The sequence below is a fragment of the Protopterus annectens genome, chromosome 10.part0 (genome assembly GCF_019279795.1).
Source record: "Protopterus annectens isolate FY-2018-M chromosome 10.part0, PAN1.0, whole genome shotgun sequence".
In the NCBI taxonomy this organism is placed as follows: domain Eukaryota; kingdom Metazoa; phylum Chordata; order Ceratodontiformes; family Protopteridae; genus Protopterus; species Protopterus annectens.
In genome coordinates, this window is record NC_056744.1 from 1757106681 (window position 1) to 1757125728 (window position 19048).

The following is a 19048-nucleotide window of genomic DNA, read 5'->3' on the forward strand; positions in this document are numbered from 1 at the left end:
CAATACTGTATTTCTCAATTTCTAATTTTCACTTAAGGTTTAACTTCCTGGTATCTGGCCTAAACAAACTACCTAGATAGCACTATCTTATATCTAGTATAGATTACACACAAAACTCTTCCTATCACTAACTGGACTTACTGCTCAATGGTATTGTTACAGAATCATGATCTACCTCTCTAAGGAGTATTATTGTATGTTGTTCTGATATTACTATACCTTAGGCCTACACTGTATGTTGTTCTATTGAATTTGTATTTTGCTACACAAATGCAGTGTAATGCTTTATACTATATATATTATGTTTGTCTTATATGATTCTATATTTATCTATGTTTGTCCCATATGATTCTACATTTGCACTGTGTAAGAGCTATGTTATGTCCGGAGCTTTTCTCCCCGGGCCTCCACTGAAAATGGGCTCACCTTGGCCCAGTGGACTACCCAGTAAACAAATCCAAATAAATAAATAGGCTCTGCAGTGATGTATAAACCATGGATTTATGTTGTCAGATCCAGGAGGAGTGTCAGTGGGAATATCTGAAAGTAGAATATTGACTTCTTGGGGACGTATGGGTTTGAAGTGGAAGAGGGGAATGTATTGTGGTAGGATGAGGAATGAATGATCTGTGAGAGATGTGGAGGCTATTGATGGAAGATTGCTAAATTCTTTGAGTACATCTTCTGGAGAAAGTTTTGTTGAACCACATTAATGGTGTTTGTATAGAAGTTGTCATGAGGAGGTTTTCTTCCTTTAGGAAGTTTAACTTATTACCAAAATTGTTTGTGGGAATGTAAGAGGGTAATCTGTCTCTTTGTTTGGAGATTATCTTTTGTGCCTACTGATGAACTTCCTGGTTAAGTTACATAAGGCTCTAAGGGAGGTGTGGTTGTCAGCTGTTTTCCATTTTAGCCATGCTTCTTCTCTTAGAGTAAGGAGACGTTTGAGTTTGGTGGACAGCTATTCAGAATTGGTGGGGAATATTTTGATTGTTGAACATCAGCTGATATAACACAAACTCCTTTGAGATATTGAGGTGTCTTCTTAATCTGGTCCTTAATCTGAACCACTAGAGTAAAATATTGCCCAGTAACTGTAAGAATCAATCAGGGGAAGTTAGAAAGGATTGGGAAAAAATATTAGATAAGAAATTCACAAAGAAACAATGGGGGGGGGCATATATATATGCCTCCCAAATATGCAAGAAAGTCTAGAAAATTTACGATTTTTTCTGGAAGTGTTTCCATAGGTATTTTTATACCTCAAGCAGACTACAGAGAATTTTCACTCGGGTAGATGGCAAATGTTGGAGATGTGATAGGGAAGAATTGCCTAGACATAGTAAAACCTTGCTAAGTTTAAATTCTGGTGGCTACCAAAAAATGCAATTACTAGAAAATGAAAATCATCATCTAAACCAACTGCATAAAAATCAGTGAACGTTCTGACAGAGATAAAAGAACTAGACCTGGGATCTTTAGAAGGCGTAGGAACAAATTACATAGAAAAAAATGGGAACTGTGGGAACAATACAAACAGAATACTGTTTTGTAGGAGGAATGCGGTTTAAGGGAAGGCAAGAACTGAATTAGCTATGTAATGTTTGACTGACAATGACTGAAAATATGTTAATATGTTTTCTCATTTATATAAATGTATGATTGCCTATGTCATAAGTAATAATTTAATAAAGGTGTTTCACAAATGTACTTCTTGTAGATTCTTCTTGCATTATCAGAATAATGGAGTAACTAACATCAGCGCTAAACTCACAAATATTTATTGTTTTCATAATGACTCTGTAGACTGATAGCTTATATGATCGTATGAAATCAACTGTGAAATAATGGAAGTGACTTCACTGACTGTTAAGCTGCAGTTTTCAGTCTCTTGTTTTCAATGCAGGTGCTGCTCTAAAGGTGTTTATGCCCATCTCTCCAGTCACAGCGCATGCTGGTTCTAATGTGCTGCTGGAATGTTACTTCAGCGATACCACTCAGACTGTGGACCTCAGTAAACTGGTGCTGACGTGGAGATTCCAGAACAGAGAGGTGGCAAAATATGATGAAGATACTGATGAAATTGTAACCAACATTCCAAGAGCAGAGCTTTTTGTGAATGAATTACAAAATGGGAACGCTTCACTTCTTCTCAAGAATATTACATCAAAAGATGCAGGCATATATACATGTTCTGTGAATTACTACCCGGAAATAGAGATTAAAGAATTGACATTAAATGTCTCTGGTAAGTACTTCTGTCTACAAGTGGTAAAAGTTGGTATCAAAAGGCAATGACTAACCAAGTCTGCTAATACATTTTATTTTTTATTTTATTTTATTTTTATTTTATTTTACATTTGTTGACCGGGCTAGTCTAGCTGGATATATGTCCATTTTCAGTAGAGGCCCGGGGAGATAAGCTCCAAACAGATTCACTAAAGTACACATCTACACAAGTACATATATCAGATGCAATTACATCCATCATAACGAAGACAATATAAGTGGTCATAGGTATATAGAGTATAAAAAATACAAAATATTGACAAGACTTAGATGTTCAAAAGGATTAATAGCAGAACTCGTATAATATAATTGTAGATAGGAAAGGAGGAATAAAAGGAAAGTAAAGTAAAACAGAGTTAAAGGTGATTAAAAAATCAAGTAGTAAAGCATGTCCCTTTTTAGTGAGTACACAAATAGGTAAGACTGTGTGGGAAAGGTAGAACGGTAGTTGTTAAGAAGAGATTGTTGCAGAGATGTGAAGGTGGGGTTGAATGAAGTGACGAGAGCATTGTTCAGTCAGGTTTAGTACAGGGGCACATCCAATGTGCTTTAAGGAAGAGCTTAAGTTTATTTTTAAACAGAGTAATAGAGGGAAGAGTGGAAAGTTCAGAGGGAAGTAGGTTCCAGGTTTTCCCAACAGTGTTAGAGAAGAGAGAGTCTCCAGCTCTGTTGTTTGATTTATTGATATTTACAAGAAGTTTTTGAGAAGATCTTAGGGACTTCAGGTTATTGTAGCGGTGAATAAGGTTAGATAGGATGGGTGTTTTGGCAGGTTGATAAAGTATTTTATGGGCAATGGTAAGTTGATTAAATTTCAGCTGTTGCTGTAATTCAAGCCACCCTAGGTACTTTAGATTAAGGCAGTGATGTGTTTTAAATGGGTTACCTGTGGCAAATCTGGCTATATTATTGTGGGAGTTTTCTAGTTTCTTAATGTTATTTTTTGACAGATTAGAAAAATGGGTGAGGCATAGAGAAGGGTAGAGATTAGATAGGTGTGAGCAATAGTTATTCTAGTTGCAGGAGTGAGGAAGGGTTTGATCCTATAAAGAGAGCCTATTTTTTTATTAGTAGTTTTCAAAATGTTGTTGATATGGGTGTCAAAGTTAAGGTTGTTGTCTATGGTGATACCTAGCAGTTTGGTAGTAAGATCTTGGGATATAAGTGTACCATTATTGGATGTTACAGTGAAGTCAATTGGGGGAGATTTACTGGTAGGTGTAAAAAGGAGAAGTTTAATAGGAGACAGCGTTTTGAAAACCATAGTTCTACAGAGTTAAATACATCTTGAGAAAGGGAGTGAAGTTCTGATACACATGTGGCTGAGCATATAAGTGTGGAGTCATCAGCATATTGTATACATGTAGCTTGGGAAACTACTTGGTAAAGGCCATTGATGAATATAGAAAACAGGAGAGGGCCCAGTATGGACCCTTGAGGAACACCAATATTAACAGGTAGATGGGTAGAAAGAATGTTGTTCCAGAGCACAGCTTGATGTCTGTTATTTAAGTAGGAATGGAACCATTTTATAGCTAGTGGGTCAAGAGACAGAGATCTGAGAATGTTTATGAGGATCTACCTGACTAGATCAAAACGTCATAACACTGACAAATCGCCAGAAGATCGACAAGGCAGAAGACCGACGGAGGAAGACACCGACGCTGAGAACACTGAGATGGGGAAAGGATGTGTAAGTATGCGGTAGTGACGGCCGTTAGGGTGCGATGTTGGCGGTCTGTAGGGGTAGGGGTGGGATAAGTGAGTTAGGGTTAGGGCGCGGGTTAGGTAAGGGTGCGATTAAGGTAAGTGTGCGATGTTGGCGGTCTGTAGGGGTAGGGGTGGGATAAGTGAGTTAGGGTTAGGGCGCGGGTTAGGTGAGTGTGCGAGTAAGGTAAGTGTGCGATGTTGGCGGTCTGTAGGGGTAGGGGTGGGATAAGTGAGTTAGGGTTAGGGTGCGGGTTAGGTGAGTGTGCGATAGTGACGGACCTTAGGGTTAGGGTTTCGGTTAGGGTTGTAGATAGTTGTGTATGTAAGGGTTAGTGTTGGTTTGTAAGGATTTTGGTGTGCTTGTGTTGTGTGTGTGGGTTTTGGATAGGGGATTTGTTTTGTTTGTTGTTATGATGTGTTGAGTGTATGTGGTGTCGTGTTTGTGAACTGTCGATTATGTGGTGTCGGTGAAGTGCTTGTCGGTGTTATGAAGTTTCGATCTAGTCAGGTAGATCCGTTTATGAGTATATTGTGATTTACCATGTCGAAAACCTTGGACAGGTCAATGAAAAGTGCAGAGGAAAGCATGTTAAGGTTACGGTTTTTGTTGATGGTGTCCATGAAGGAAAGTAGGGCAGTAGTAGTGCTATGGGAAGGTCTGAAGCCATGTTGGGAGTTGGAGAGCAGGTTATTATGGAGAATGTGGTCTAGCAATTGCCTGTGGATACATCTTTCCATGATCTTAGATAAAGAAGAAAGTAGAGATATGGGACAATAGTTGGTGAGTTCAGTGGAGTTTCCCCCCTTATGAAGGGGAATAATATGAGAGACTTTCCAAAGTTTGGGGATGTATCCTTCAGTGATGGTTCTATTTATGAGAATGGAGATGGGGTAGGCAATACATCTGGCTGCTAACTGTAGGTATTCTGCAGGTGGTAGGTCAGCAGAAGGAGTGCATAATTTGAGTTTTTGGATAAGGGTGAGAATAAATGCTGTTGGTACAGGTTGAAAGATAAATGGAGGTGGTGGGTTAGATTCAGACTTAGATATGGTTATGTTTTGCGGAGAGAGTTGACTGGCAAGAGTTTGAATTGTTTTGGTGAAACAGTATTAAAGGCATCGGCAGTTTGTTTGGGGTTGTCCTTGTCAGTGCCTTGTGGGTTAGGTGTAATAGATTGACCGGGGTGTAATAATTGATTACAAATTACTTGCAAATTTGGAGTGGTTATCAAATCCAATTATGATACTCAATTCTCCCATCATGGACTTACACTGAGCACCAAGAAATGCAGAGTTTCCTTTGTAATTCTAGAATCATTACTGCTTACCATATAGATGACATTCCACTTAAATTTGATACAGTCATTACAAATTTTGGTATGTATGTTGATAACAAACCCTCCTTTGGCCACCATGTACCTGTGGTGGTAAGAAAATCCTTCTACCTTACACATCTTATCATTATGTAGTATCTCCTCAAGGTTCAAATAATTCATAGTCCTACCTTAGTCATCTCTTATCATACCCATCATTCAATATAAGGCACATTTCAACATGTATCTGTCTAAGTACGTAAAGCAGCTTGAGTGACCACAACATTTGTACTACAAAAACAGATCAGGACTCAGTAACCTCAGCTCCTCTGCTGGATTATAATCCCTGTCTCTCAACTAAATGTCATTCTAACTCCAGCATGGGTCATCACTGCTTAGCCTTCTTTGCTGTTAATGATCCAGCACTTTTTGAACTCTTTCATAAATAGACCCAGTGATAAAACAAACAGCTGTTGTAGAACCCTAAACCTGTTCTACCACATCACCACACTAGATGGCAGGACATATACCCAACCCAACATATAATCCATTTCTGGACTAGGCTGCCCTTACTTATCAAGCAGAGTACCTCCCTAGCAACCTTTAAAACCAGTCTGGAAGGCCAGTGCTTGTAAATTTTGATCAGGGATATGTGGAGAAAAGTCCATCTAATACTGGGCATTCTTAATCTCTTACAGGTATTTGGTGATGTGTCTAAGCTTCTCAATGGTCATTTTGGATGTAGTCTTAGTAAGAACATACAGACTTATGTTACAAGGACCATGATAAAGCACAGTCTCCATATTTAAGGAGTAAATCCTACTATCCAGTCAAATGTCCAAAGACGATATAAACAACAACAGTGAAGAACATTTCCTTATTTCTAAAGGAAGTTTGTTCCATAATCTAACCATGGACTGGGTTATAAATTTGGCTATTTCTTTAGTCTGACTAAATTCTATTTTCAATGTTCCTCAATTTTGTATCCATAATGGGTGTTTCTATAGTCAACATTACTTTACGTTCTTCATTATATAAAGCTTTATAAGTCACGTACAAATGACCCTTTGATCTTCTATAATGTACAGAATATTAATCTAAATATTTTATTCCATGGGTATAAAGCAGGTTTCAGTTCAGTTATCCTTTTAGTAATGTTTCTCAGTACACTTCTCAAGAACTAGTAACTCCCCTATGGAATAAGTACAAAATATTGATTTGTGTCCTATGATTAGTTTTAGATAAGTAATAAAAGTTGCTTTAACATACATAATGATTTAGTTGTTACATTCTTGTTAATGATATATATTACTGTCAGGGCTTTATTTTTATATTCTGCACATAGTTCTTAAATGACAAACTGTTTGACATTTCAATGGGTAGATCTTTATATACTTGAAGAAGGTCTAGATTTGTATTACCCAAATAAAAGTGAAAATATGTATGAACTGGACCAAAGTACATTACATCACTTTTTGTAGGATCAAAGGCAAGTACCAGGCCAACTGTCCTTGTGGGTCATTTTATGCCTAATCAGTTTCCCTTTTGGTGCTCAAATTAACCTGTCCCATTTGGTGTTATATTAGCCTTACCCATCCCATGGTCGATAATTACATATTACCCTAAAGAAAATAACTGAGAATATACCATAGATAGTCTGAGGGGACCCATGTATGAGATAAAGCATTTATGAGCTATCTACGTCCATTAGAAGTAGAGGAACAGGGATGAACCTTGTTTTATGTGGATTGGGAGTCTGTTCTAAAACAGCGGTATCCTATGCAAGATATACATGTCCCCCCAGACCCTTCTGTTGATATTGCAGAAGAGGTTTAGATCCTTAGACTGAGTATTTCTAATGCCATTTGACTTGCTGAGGTGCAGTAAATCTATCAGTGTTGGGTCAGAGGATGCCTTGTATGCCAGGCATAGGTCACCTCTTAGCAGTCTGTAGGATACCAAATTTAGTGACAGGGCTCTGAGTCAGTCCATGCAGGACATGTCATGTAGGTCCTGTACCCTTTTATTAAGGTATCTCTATGGGCATTCCAGTTGTTGCATGTGTCTGGATAGATACATGCCAATGAAAACATTATATTCAATGACTGGCCTAATGAGGGCTGAGTAAAGGGGGACAATGACATCCCTAGATCTAGACACAATACCTTTGTTTATAAGTTGTGCAATATAGAAGGACTTTCTTACAATGGACACATTGTTTTTTTTCCCTGTTCAATACATTGTCTTACAAACTGTGCACTATTTGAGCTATGAATTTATTAAACAGTAAATAGTTAGTGCTAAATGTTAAGGATGCCAGTATGTTAATATCATTGTCACATTTGGAAATCTGGTAATGCTTGATTATGAAGAAAAAAAGGAAAAATACATAATTGAAAAGAAGTGTCCCCAGTACAGACACCACTGGTATTCACTTATTAATAGTAAACAAATCAGAATACTCATCTAATATCTTAACTCTGTTTCTTGTCAGTAAGCAAATTATTAATGCATAATATAAGAAATAATATTTAATTTATTCATAGTTAATTATCTCACTATGTGGGGCTCTACCAAATCCTTTAGTTAAATCAATGTATGTAACTCCTACCCAAACCCCTTGATCAGTGGCTTTAGTAACAAATTCCTAGAAATCTACTGAATTAGTCATGGTAGAGCTTCTCTTAATAAAACCAGGTTGGCTCATGTTTATCTTGACCTCTAGTCTGCCATGTTTATCTAGAAAAGTGAGCTGATGTTACTGAAGACATTTGCCAAGTAATGTTGTTCGGATAACTGGTAGTTGCATACAGTGTCATAAGTACTTATTTTGTGCATTGGGGTTATATTATCAACTTTCCAACTGTTAGGAACACTACCCAGGCTTAAAAGATAATTAAATAAAGTAGTTAGAGGAGTTACATTTCAAACATTTCAATTTAAAGTTTCCTAGAATTTGATATGGACCTAAGCTGCTGTTCTTCTTTCTTTCTTTTTTAAGGAATTATGTACCGTCAAAGTCATCTATTTTGGGGTAGAAATAGCTTTATCACGCATTTAATATAATGTCTGCTTCTGTTTTTATCTATCAAGGCCAGCAAAATAGTGTCCTTAAGCACAGCAATCTCTAAAGTTAAGTTGAAAGGTTTGTCATCTAAAAGAAGAGACCCAATGTGGAAATTAGTTCCTTTGCTGTGATCTATATATAAAAACTTGTTTTTAACATCAGCACTTTGGGACAAATGTTCCTTATAATCACTTTTAGTGTTTATTTTAACCTGCAGATCCCTATACACGTTATTATAATTTAATGTAGTTGAACATGTATTACATTTATTATAAATTCTGTTTTTTACTTTAACCTGCAGATCCCTATACACTTTATTATAATTTAATGTAGTTGAACATGGATTACATTTATTATAAATTCTGTTTTTTACTTTAACCTGCAGATCCCTATACACTTTATTATAATTTAATGTAGTTGAACATGTATTACATTTATTATAAATTCTGTTTTTTACTTTAACCTGCAGATCCCTATACACTTTATTATAATTTAATGTAGTTGAACATGGATTACATTTATTATAAATTCTGTTTTTACTTTAACCTGCAGATCCCTATACACTTTATTATAATTTAATGTAGTTGAACATGTATTACATTTATTATAAATTCTGTTTTTACTTTAACCTGCAGATCCCTATACACTTTATTATAATTTAATGTAGTTGAACATGGATTACATTTATTATAAATTCTGTTTTTACTTTAACCTGCAGATCCCTATACACTTTATTATAATTTAATGTAGTTGAACATGGATTACATTTATTATAAATTCTGTTTTTACTTTAACCTGCAGATCCCTATACACTTTATTATAATTTAATGTAGTTGAACATGGATTACATTTATTATAAATTCTGTTTTTACTTTAACCTGCAGATCCCTATACACTTTATTATAATTTAATGTAGTTGAACATGGATTACATTTATTATAAATTCTGTTTTTACTTTAACCTGCAGATCCCTATACACTTTATTATAATTTAATGTAGTTGAACATGTATTACATTTATTATAAATTCTGTTTTTTACTTTAACCTGCAGATCCCTATACACTTTATTATAATTTAATGTAGTTGAACATGGATTACATTTATTATAAATTCTGTTTTTACTTTAACCTGCAGATCCCTATACACTTTATTATAATTTAATGTAGTTGAACATGTATTACATTTATTATAAATTCTGTTTTTACTTTAACCTGCAGATCCCTATACACTTTATTATAATTTAATGTAGTTGAACATGGATTACATTTATTATAAATTCTGTTTTTACTTTAACCTGCAGATCCCTATACACTTTATTATAATTTAATGTAGTTGAACATGTATTACATTTATTATAAATTCTGTTTTTACTTTAACCTTGAGATCCCTATACACTTTATTATAATTTAATGTAGTTGAACATGGATTACATTTATTATAAATTCTGTTTTTACTTTAACCTGCAGATCCCTATACACGTTATTATAATTTAATGTAGTTGAACATGTATTACATTTATTATAAATTCTGTTTTTACTTTAACCTGCAGATCCCTATACACTTTATTATAATTTAATGCAGTTGAACATGGATTACATTTATTATAAATTCTGTTTTTTACTTTAACCTGCAGATCCCTATACACTTTATTATAATTTAATGTAGTTGAACATGTATTACATTTATTATAAATTCTGTTTTTACTTTAACCTGCAGATCCCTATACACTTTATTATAATTTAATGTAGTTGAACATGGATTACATTTATTATAAATTCTGTTTTTACTTTAACCTGCAGATCCCTATACACTTTATTATAATTTAATGTAGTTGAACATGTATTACATTTATTATAAATTCTGTTTTTACTTTAACCTGCAGATCCCTATACACTTTATTATAATTTAATGTAGTTGAACATGTATTACATTTATTATAAATTCTGTTTTTACTTTAACCTGCAGATCCCTATACACTTTATTATAATTTAATGTAGTTGAACATGGATTACATTTATTATAAATTCTGTTTTTACTTTAACCTGCAGATCCCTATACACTTTATTATAATTTAATGTAGTTGAACATGTATTACATTTATTATAAATTCTGCGTTTTAATTTAACCTGCAGATCCCTATACACTTTATTATAATTTAATGTAGTTGAACATGTATTACATTTATTATAAATTCTGTTTTTACTTTAACCTGCAGATCCCTATACACTTTATTATAATTTAATGTAGTTGAACATGGATTACATTTATTATAAATTCTGTTTTTACTTTAACCTGCAGATCCCTATACACTTTATTATAATTTAATGTAGTTGAACATGGATTACATTTATTATAAATTCTGTTTTTTACTTTAACCTGCAGATCCCTATACACTTTATTATAATTTAATGTAGTTGAACATGGATTACATTTATTATAAATTCTGTTTTTACTTTAACCTGCAGATCCCTATACACTTTATTATAATTTAATGTAGTTGAACATGGATTACATTTATTATAAATTCTGTTTTTACTTTAACCTGCAGATCCCTATACACTTTATTATAATTTAATGTAGGTGAACATGGATTACATTTATTATAAATTCTGTTTTTACTTTAACCTGCAGATCCCTATACACTTTATTATAATTTAATGTAGTTGAACATGGATTACATTTATTATAAATTCTGTTTTTTACTTTAACCTGCAGATCCCTATACACTTTATTATAATTTAATGTAGTTGAACATGGATTACATTTATTATAAATTCTGTTTTTTACTTTAACCTTGAGATCCCTATACACTTTATTATAATTTAATGTAGTTGAACATGGATTACATTTATTATAAATTCTGTTTTTACTTTAACCTGCAGATCCCTATACACTTTATTATAATTTAATGTAGTTGAACATGGATTACATTTATTATAAATTCTGTTTTTTACTTTAACCTGCAGATCCCTATACACTTTATTATAATTTAATGTAGTTGAACATGGATTACATTTATTATAAATTCTGTTTTTTACTTTAACCTGCAGATCCCTATACACTTTATTATAATTTAATGTAGTTGAACATGGATTACATTTATTATAAATTCTGTTTTTACTTTAACCTGCAGATCCCTATACACTTTATTATAATTTAATGTAGTTGAACATGGATTACATTTATTATAAATTCTGTTTTTACTTTAACCTGCAGATCCCTATACACTTTATTATAATTTAATGTAGTTGAACATGTATTACATTTATTATAAATTCTGTTTTTACTTTAACCTGCAGATCCCTATACACTTTATTATAATTTAATGTATTTGAACATGGATTACATTTATTATAAATTCTGTTTTTACCTTAATCTGCAGATCCCTATACACTTTATTATAATTTAATGTAGGTGAACATGGATTACATTTATTATAAATTCTGTTTTTACTTTAACCTGCAGATCCCTATACACTTTATTATAATTTAATGTAGTTGAACATGGATTACATTTATTATAAATTCTGTTTTTACTTTAACCTTGAGATCCCTATACACTTTATTATAATTTAATGTAGTTGAACATGGATTACATTTATTATAAATTCTGTTTTTTACTTTAACCTGCAGATCCCTATACACTTTATTATAATTTAATGTAGTTGAACATGGATTACATTTATTATAAATTCTGTTTTTACTTTAACCTGCAGATCCCTATACACTTTATTATAATTTAATGTAGTTGAACATGGATTACATTTATTATAAATTCTGTTTTTACTTTAACCTGCAGATCCCTATACACTTTATTATAATTTAATGCAGTTGAACATGGATTACATTTATTATAAATTCTGTTTTTACTTTAACCTGCAGATCCCTATACACTTTATTATAATTTAATGTAGTTGAACATGTATTACATTTATTATAAATTCTGTTTTTACTTTAACCTGCAGATCCCTATACACTTTATTATAATTTAATGTAGTTGAACATGTATTACATTTATTATAAATTCTGTTTTTACTTTAACCTGCAGATCCCTATACACTTTATTATAATTTAATGTAGGTGAACATGTATTACATTTATTATAAATTCTGTTTTTTACTTTAACCTGCAGATCCCTATACACTTTATTATAATTTAATGTAGTTGAACATGTATTACATTTATTATAAATTCTGTTTTTACTTTAACCTGCAGATCCCTATACACTTTATTATAATTTAATGTAGTTGAACATGGATTACATTTATTATAAATTCTGTTTTACTTTAACCTGCAGATCCCTATACACTTTATTATAATTTAATGTAGTTGAACATGGATTACATTTATTATAAATTCTGTTTTTTACTTTAACCTGCAGATCCCTATACACTTTATTATAATTTAATGTAGTTGAACATGGATTACATTTATTATAAATTCTGTTTTTACTTTAACCTGCAGATCCCTATACACTTTATTATAATTTAATGTATTTGAACATGGATTACATTTATTATAAATTCTGTTTTTTACTTTAACCTTGAGATCCCTATACACTTTATTATAATTTAATGTAGTTGAACATGTATTACATTTATTATAAATTCTGTTTTTACTTTAACCTGCAGATCCCTATACACTTTATTATAATTTAATGTAGGTGAACATGTATTACATTTATTATAAATTCTGTTTTTACTTTAATCTGCAGATCCCTATACACTTTATTATAATTTAATGTAGGTGAACATGTATTACATTTATTATAAATTCTGTTTTTACTTTAACCTGCAGATCCCTATACACTTTATTATAATTTAATGTAGTTGAACATGTATTACATTTATTATAAATTCTGTTTTTTACTTTAACCTGCAGATCCCTATACACTTTATTATAATTTAATGTAGGTGAACATGTATTACATTTATTATAAATTCTGTTTTTACTTTAACCTGCAGATCCCTATACACTTTATTATAATTTAATGTAGTTGAACATGGATTACATTTATTATAAATTCTGTTTTTTTACTTTAACCTGCAGATCCCTATACACTTTATTATAATTTAATGTAGTTGAACATGGATTACATTTATTATAAATTCTGTTTTTTACTTTAACCTGCAGATCCCTATACACTTTATTATAATTTAATGCAGTTGAACGTGTATTACATTTATTATAAATTCTGTTTTTACTTTAACCTGCAGATCCCTATACACTTTATTATAATTTAATGTAGTTGGACATGGATTACATTTATTATAAATTCTGACTTTCCTTCACTGTTTCCTTAACAGTTCATCAAGTGATTCACCAGGAAGGTGAATAACGTGTCTGGTATTAAATGTGATTGTTAACTTACCTTTATCGAGTATTTTTATACAAGTAGCTTTAAACTTCTCCCAGAGGTTATAAATATTACTAGAACCAAATATTTACTCCATATTATTTAAATCTGCATTAAGTGCTCCTCTATCTTAGCCATGTTATGTTTTATTATGTGTGTCTTACACAAATCACTATTAACATAAACAAGAAAGTTAAATGCATTATAATGCGAGTTGCCTGGTGGTTGTAAAAGTGTAATTTGATGTATTTTGTTTGGCATACTTGAAAAAGGAAAATCAAAGATATCACACCTAGTGGGGAAGTTAATGACCTGCTTAAAATGTGTTTCCATAGGAATATCTAGAAATTCACACATTATAGCAGAACGCACAGAAAACGTGTCCCAATTAACATTACAGAAGTAGAAATCACCTACTACAATCATACTACAGTAATCTGCTACCTACTATACTCTGCAAGAAGATGTGGAAAAACATTAAATGACAGTATTAAAGCTGTACACTTATCACAACTGAATCTGTAAAGTACAGTTACAAAGTACACTGACTGAGAGGAGAAAGGATTATTAGCCAACTCATATTACCCTGGTTACTGAGGTCAATGCCCATATACTGGCCACTTTGTCCAGAGTGAAGTGGACTGTAGAGCTGTGTTACATATGCACAATAACTGGAGATGGTCACTTTACATTTATGACTGCCTACAGAACTCCAGGCTTGTAATACATAAAGCAATTACCTAATCAGATTTGCCACCAATAACCTTGCAGTCAAGCCATGAATCCAGACTTCACGGTTTCCAATTTGTAAGAGGGAGTGTAATCAGTTACATCATCTAGGGCTTGTGTCATGAGTAATTCTAAGGAGGATGCTTCAACACCTCGCTCTGATATATAACTACCCTACCGATGCTACATTATAACTGTGTAGAGAAGGCAACCTCAGCCCACTGTTTTCTGGTACTATGTACTATTTCTTCATGCTAATATTGGTCTTGTTAACATCCCGTATATATAACTGGATATTTGGTTTTGAATTTTCTGCTGGCTGTATAGCTGATAACTATCATTTGCAAAACTTCAGCGCTATGATAACCATACAGTTGCTTATAACCCGCTTCTAAGAATATGGTTTGTGGATGATTGTTTATTTGACTTGAATGCCACACTGCATAACCTCCAGTGATTTTAATCATATCGGATAACCTTTCTCTTTGCTGTAGGTTTAACGTCAGTACGGATAAAGCTACAATTTTCCCACTTAACGAAACAGCATATATCATATGCAGAACATTTCCCTCTCCTATGGTAACAATCATGATTGAAGCCCTGTATATATGAATTAAAATGCATTTAGAACTGGCTATGTAAATAAAATCTAATATCAGACTTGCCACGGACCTTGTCCAATGCTGCCTATGCAAAAGTTGTAATGTATCTCTGCCTTTTTTTAAGTGGAATACAAACTAGTCAAAATGTTCATCTTTCTAAGGTCTTATTCATACTCTGACACTTCTCACATGCAACACTTTCTCCTTTCATTAACGAATTCAGAGGTTTTCAGCAATGTGGCTATCTGATTCATTTGCCCTGGACATGGTATATTTTCCGTGGCTTCATTACTTTTCCAGCTTGCTATATCCATATAGAAGCCTATATTCATTGTTGACCAGGTTAGTTAAAAGCTAGTAATTTAATCTGGAAGTAAATTATATGAAGAATATCTTAGAAATTAATTAATAAGTAATTCACAACAGGGTTACAGGTATAAAATGTAAGTTGTTTTATCAGGATAAGGAAGACACAGAGAGAAGAGCTCTAAACTCCTATTTGGTCATGTAAAAGAGCCTTAAATGTCTGCAGACTCTGTTGGTAATCATTTGAGATCCCACTATCTTATGTCGGTAATAAGAGATATGTGATATTAAACAGTATTATCCGTAAATCAGTGGTTTTAGACCCACTTATTGCTCTGTCGCAGTACCAAATTTTATCTACTCTGAGAATTGAGAAAAAAACTAGAATATTTGTAAGCTAACGTATATTATACAATTCCTCCCCTAAAACATGCACGCTGATTGGCCAGCCCAACCAGCGTGCCGGTTGTAAATCCCTCAATATACTAACGGAAAAAGGTCCGGTCATCCGGACTTTTTCCGTTAGTATAAAACACTGTCTCGCTATGTTAAAAGAGTTTAACATAGCGACACAGGTTTAAAAAAAGCAACGGAGATCTCTGTTGCTTTTTTTAAAGCTGTCTCGCTATGTTAAACTCCTTTAATATAGCGACACAGTGTGTAAAGCTTTTTTTTTTAAAGCTGTCTCGCTATATTAAATGGGTTTAACATAGCGAGACAGCTTTAAAATAAGCAACGGAGATATCCGTTGCTTATTTTAAAGCTGTCTCGCTATGTTAAACCCATTTAACATAGCGAGACAGTTTTTTAAAAAAAAAAGCAACGGAGATCGCAAGATCTCCATTGCTTTTTACTGTTTCGCTATGTTAAATGGGTTTAACATAGCGAGACAGCTTTACAATAAGCAACGGAGATCTCCGTTGCTTATTTTAAAGCTGTCTCGCTATGTTAAACCCATTTAACATAGCGAAACAGTAAAAAAAAAGCAACGGAGATCTTGCGTTCTCCGTTGCTTTTGCCCACAGCGCTGATGTACTGCGTAGGCATGCGCAGTACATCAGAACTGCTGCAGAATACCAGACAGCTGCGGAAGGGCAGTAAAGAGGCATTATACAATGCCATTATTTAAGAAAAGTAATTATTTCTTTTCTTAAATAATGTCATTGTATAATAGCAATAACCCACTTCTGGGTGTGTGTAATGCTGGATTTACCCACGGTTGGCTTTGTTTGGTCCCTCGGGCTTCGCCCTCGGGACCAAACCACACCAACCCTGGGTAAATCCAGCATTACCCACACCCAGGAGTGGGTTATTGCTATAATATTCAAGCATAAGTATGGCTGTGTATAGAAAAGATGCTAAAATCAGGGCTAGGTTGACAGTATACTAAAACCCACCAGCACTGCATGCAGACTTTGCATAAGAAGTTTGTCAGCAATCAAGATCGTTGGGTCATGGAGGACAGTCATCAAAGGAGAGGGCAGGTGGGAGGTGAGGGAGGGGCTACTGCTAAGCTTATTGGTTATTAGAACCAATTAGAGATACTTAGCGAAATATCTTGTCAAGCCATGTGACATTATAAGTTAAACTGCTTTATAAAATGGTAAATTCTCCTGATGTTGATTATAGTCATAACATCACTTTGAAAGCAGGAACGTTATACAAATAGGCTAAATGAAATAGCATGTGGAAATTAACATAGTGATGGTTGTATTGCTTGCTTTTCTGATGTTGTCACCTTATTACTGGAACTTTGGTTCACGCTAGAGGTTTCATTTCTTGCCTAAGGCCATTAATAAAAGACATATATTATTTAAATAACACATCCCTCTACAATGTCAAAACATGTAACAAACATTACAAGGTATTAAACCACTTTGAGCAAAGGTTATTCTGTATCATTCTTCAGAAATAGAAAAAAAAAAGATGTACACTGAATGTCGCTACATTCCAGAGATACTGATAACCAATGGTCAATGGGCCCTGTTAAGGAGGAGGTCACTGACTGATTCAGATAATGGCTTTGTCTCTCTAATATCCATTCATGTCTTAGGAGTGGAGTAAATAAGTCTAGTAGTGTCCACTGCCAAGGCTCACTCATGGATCCAATAAGCCATTCTAGGACTGTATAGATTTATTTTCTTCTCCTATTTGTATCCAGTGCTAGTGAAACACATTGCAGCAGTGTGTTCATCCCAGTATTGAGTTATCCAAGCTAGTAAGTGGCAAATATTCGATAAGACACTGCTTGTTTGGAAGTACTTGCTGTTGAAGCCCTAAGGCTAGTTGTTTTATTGTATGTGTCTTTTTTCTCTGTAACAATTGTTTGTTTGGGGAATTCGACTTAGAACACTCATGTTTTTGCCTGGCTATGTAGTATGCATAAAGGTCTGCATTATTTCAGTATAAATAAAAACACAGTTTGATGATCAAATTGTAAAGAGATGCTCAGCCTCATGCAGTGACCAAAGCTGCATTTGATTAGTGCCCTTGATTATACATAATACAGATGGAAACTGAATATTTAATTTATACTCTTAGACTCTTGTATCAGTGCAAAAATTGGAATAATTAGTTTTCTTTTGGAGTACAGAGAAGCACTGTAGTCACGTGTGTTACGTACTAGGTGATCCACAAGTTTCCGACTGTTAATTACTTCCTTTGCTTGCTGAGTGTCAGTTCATGATCATTGTAGTCAAGCCATTTGAGGATAAAGTGTCTGGATACGTTTTTTTTTTGTTCCTTGGACTTATTTTATGTGCATGTTTGATGACTGGAGAAATCAGTAAATTTATTAGCTTGTAGAATTAATTTCTTTAATAAACGTAATGAGAGCTGTTCTTTCTATATTCTCAGGTAAGTCAATAAATCTTAGATTGTATCTATGAGTTCAGTTCTCTAGGTCTTCAATTTTCAGTTCAAGCCACTGAGTGTGTACTTCAATTCTTTTATGTGACTAGAATGGGTGGTCATGATGGCTGTCTGTGCATTTAAAACAGATTAATGTTGTGTTAATGCAGTGTTTATATTCTGCAGTCACGAATCATGTGTGGCAGTTGACGTACATCTATTGCTGTAGATTTAAGGATTTCTGATAGTGATTACAGTGACTCTCTTGCTGCCTTCAGTTCCTCTGTGACCACATCAGAGTTAGTCACCATTCTGAGATGTCTGCAGTATTTAGTGTTGCATAAAAGTGAGATAGAAGCTCATACTCTTTGAGTTTATTGCTAACTTTTAACAGTTTTTAATGTAATTATCTAAATTCTGGTTGAGAGATGTCCTAAAAAATGTCTGAAGGCATGAGTAAGCTTACATTGGAGAGCTTCAGAGGATCTGAATGGAGAGATGATGAAATCAGCAAGACAAGGGGAGCAGTATTGCTGGAACTGAATCCATCAAGTCTTGATGAGTACCTTCACATGCTTACCAAGGCAATATTGACATATATAGACTGTACCCTATATATGTCACGGAGACAGGTAGCTTAAAAATAAAAATGGTAGCTGGGTGCACAGGTCCCAGGATAGAAATAGTGCCCAATCTTAGTGTATGCACTGGTGCCAGAGCTGTGAAAATGGCAATGTCGAATCCTCAAGACACAGAAAGATTCCTATAACAAGTTTAGGGCAGGCTTGTTGGGGGGGGGTGTCTCCCCTGTTATAGAAGGACGTAGT

At 33.6% G+C, this 19048-nt stretch overlaps 1 protein-coding gene across 1 annotated transcript in view; it reads left to right on the forward strand.

Annotated features, from left to right (window-relative positions):
- Positions 1-19048, forward strand: part of LOC122813982 (programmed cell death 1 ligand 1-like) — a 302867-nt gene that overhangs the window by 174112 nt on the left and 109707 nt on the right. The window contains exon 2 of the mRNA XM_044086549.1: positions 1907-2248. Coding sequence (XP_043942484.1) covers positions 1907-2248 — 342 coding nt within the window. The remainder of the gene's footprint in view (positions 1-1906; positions 2249-19048) is intronic.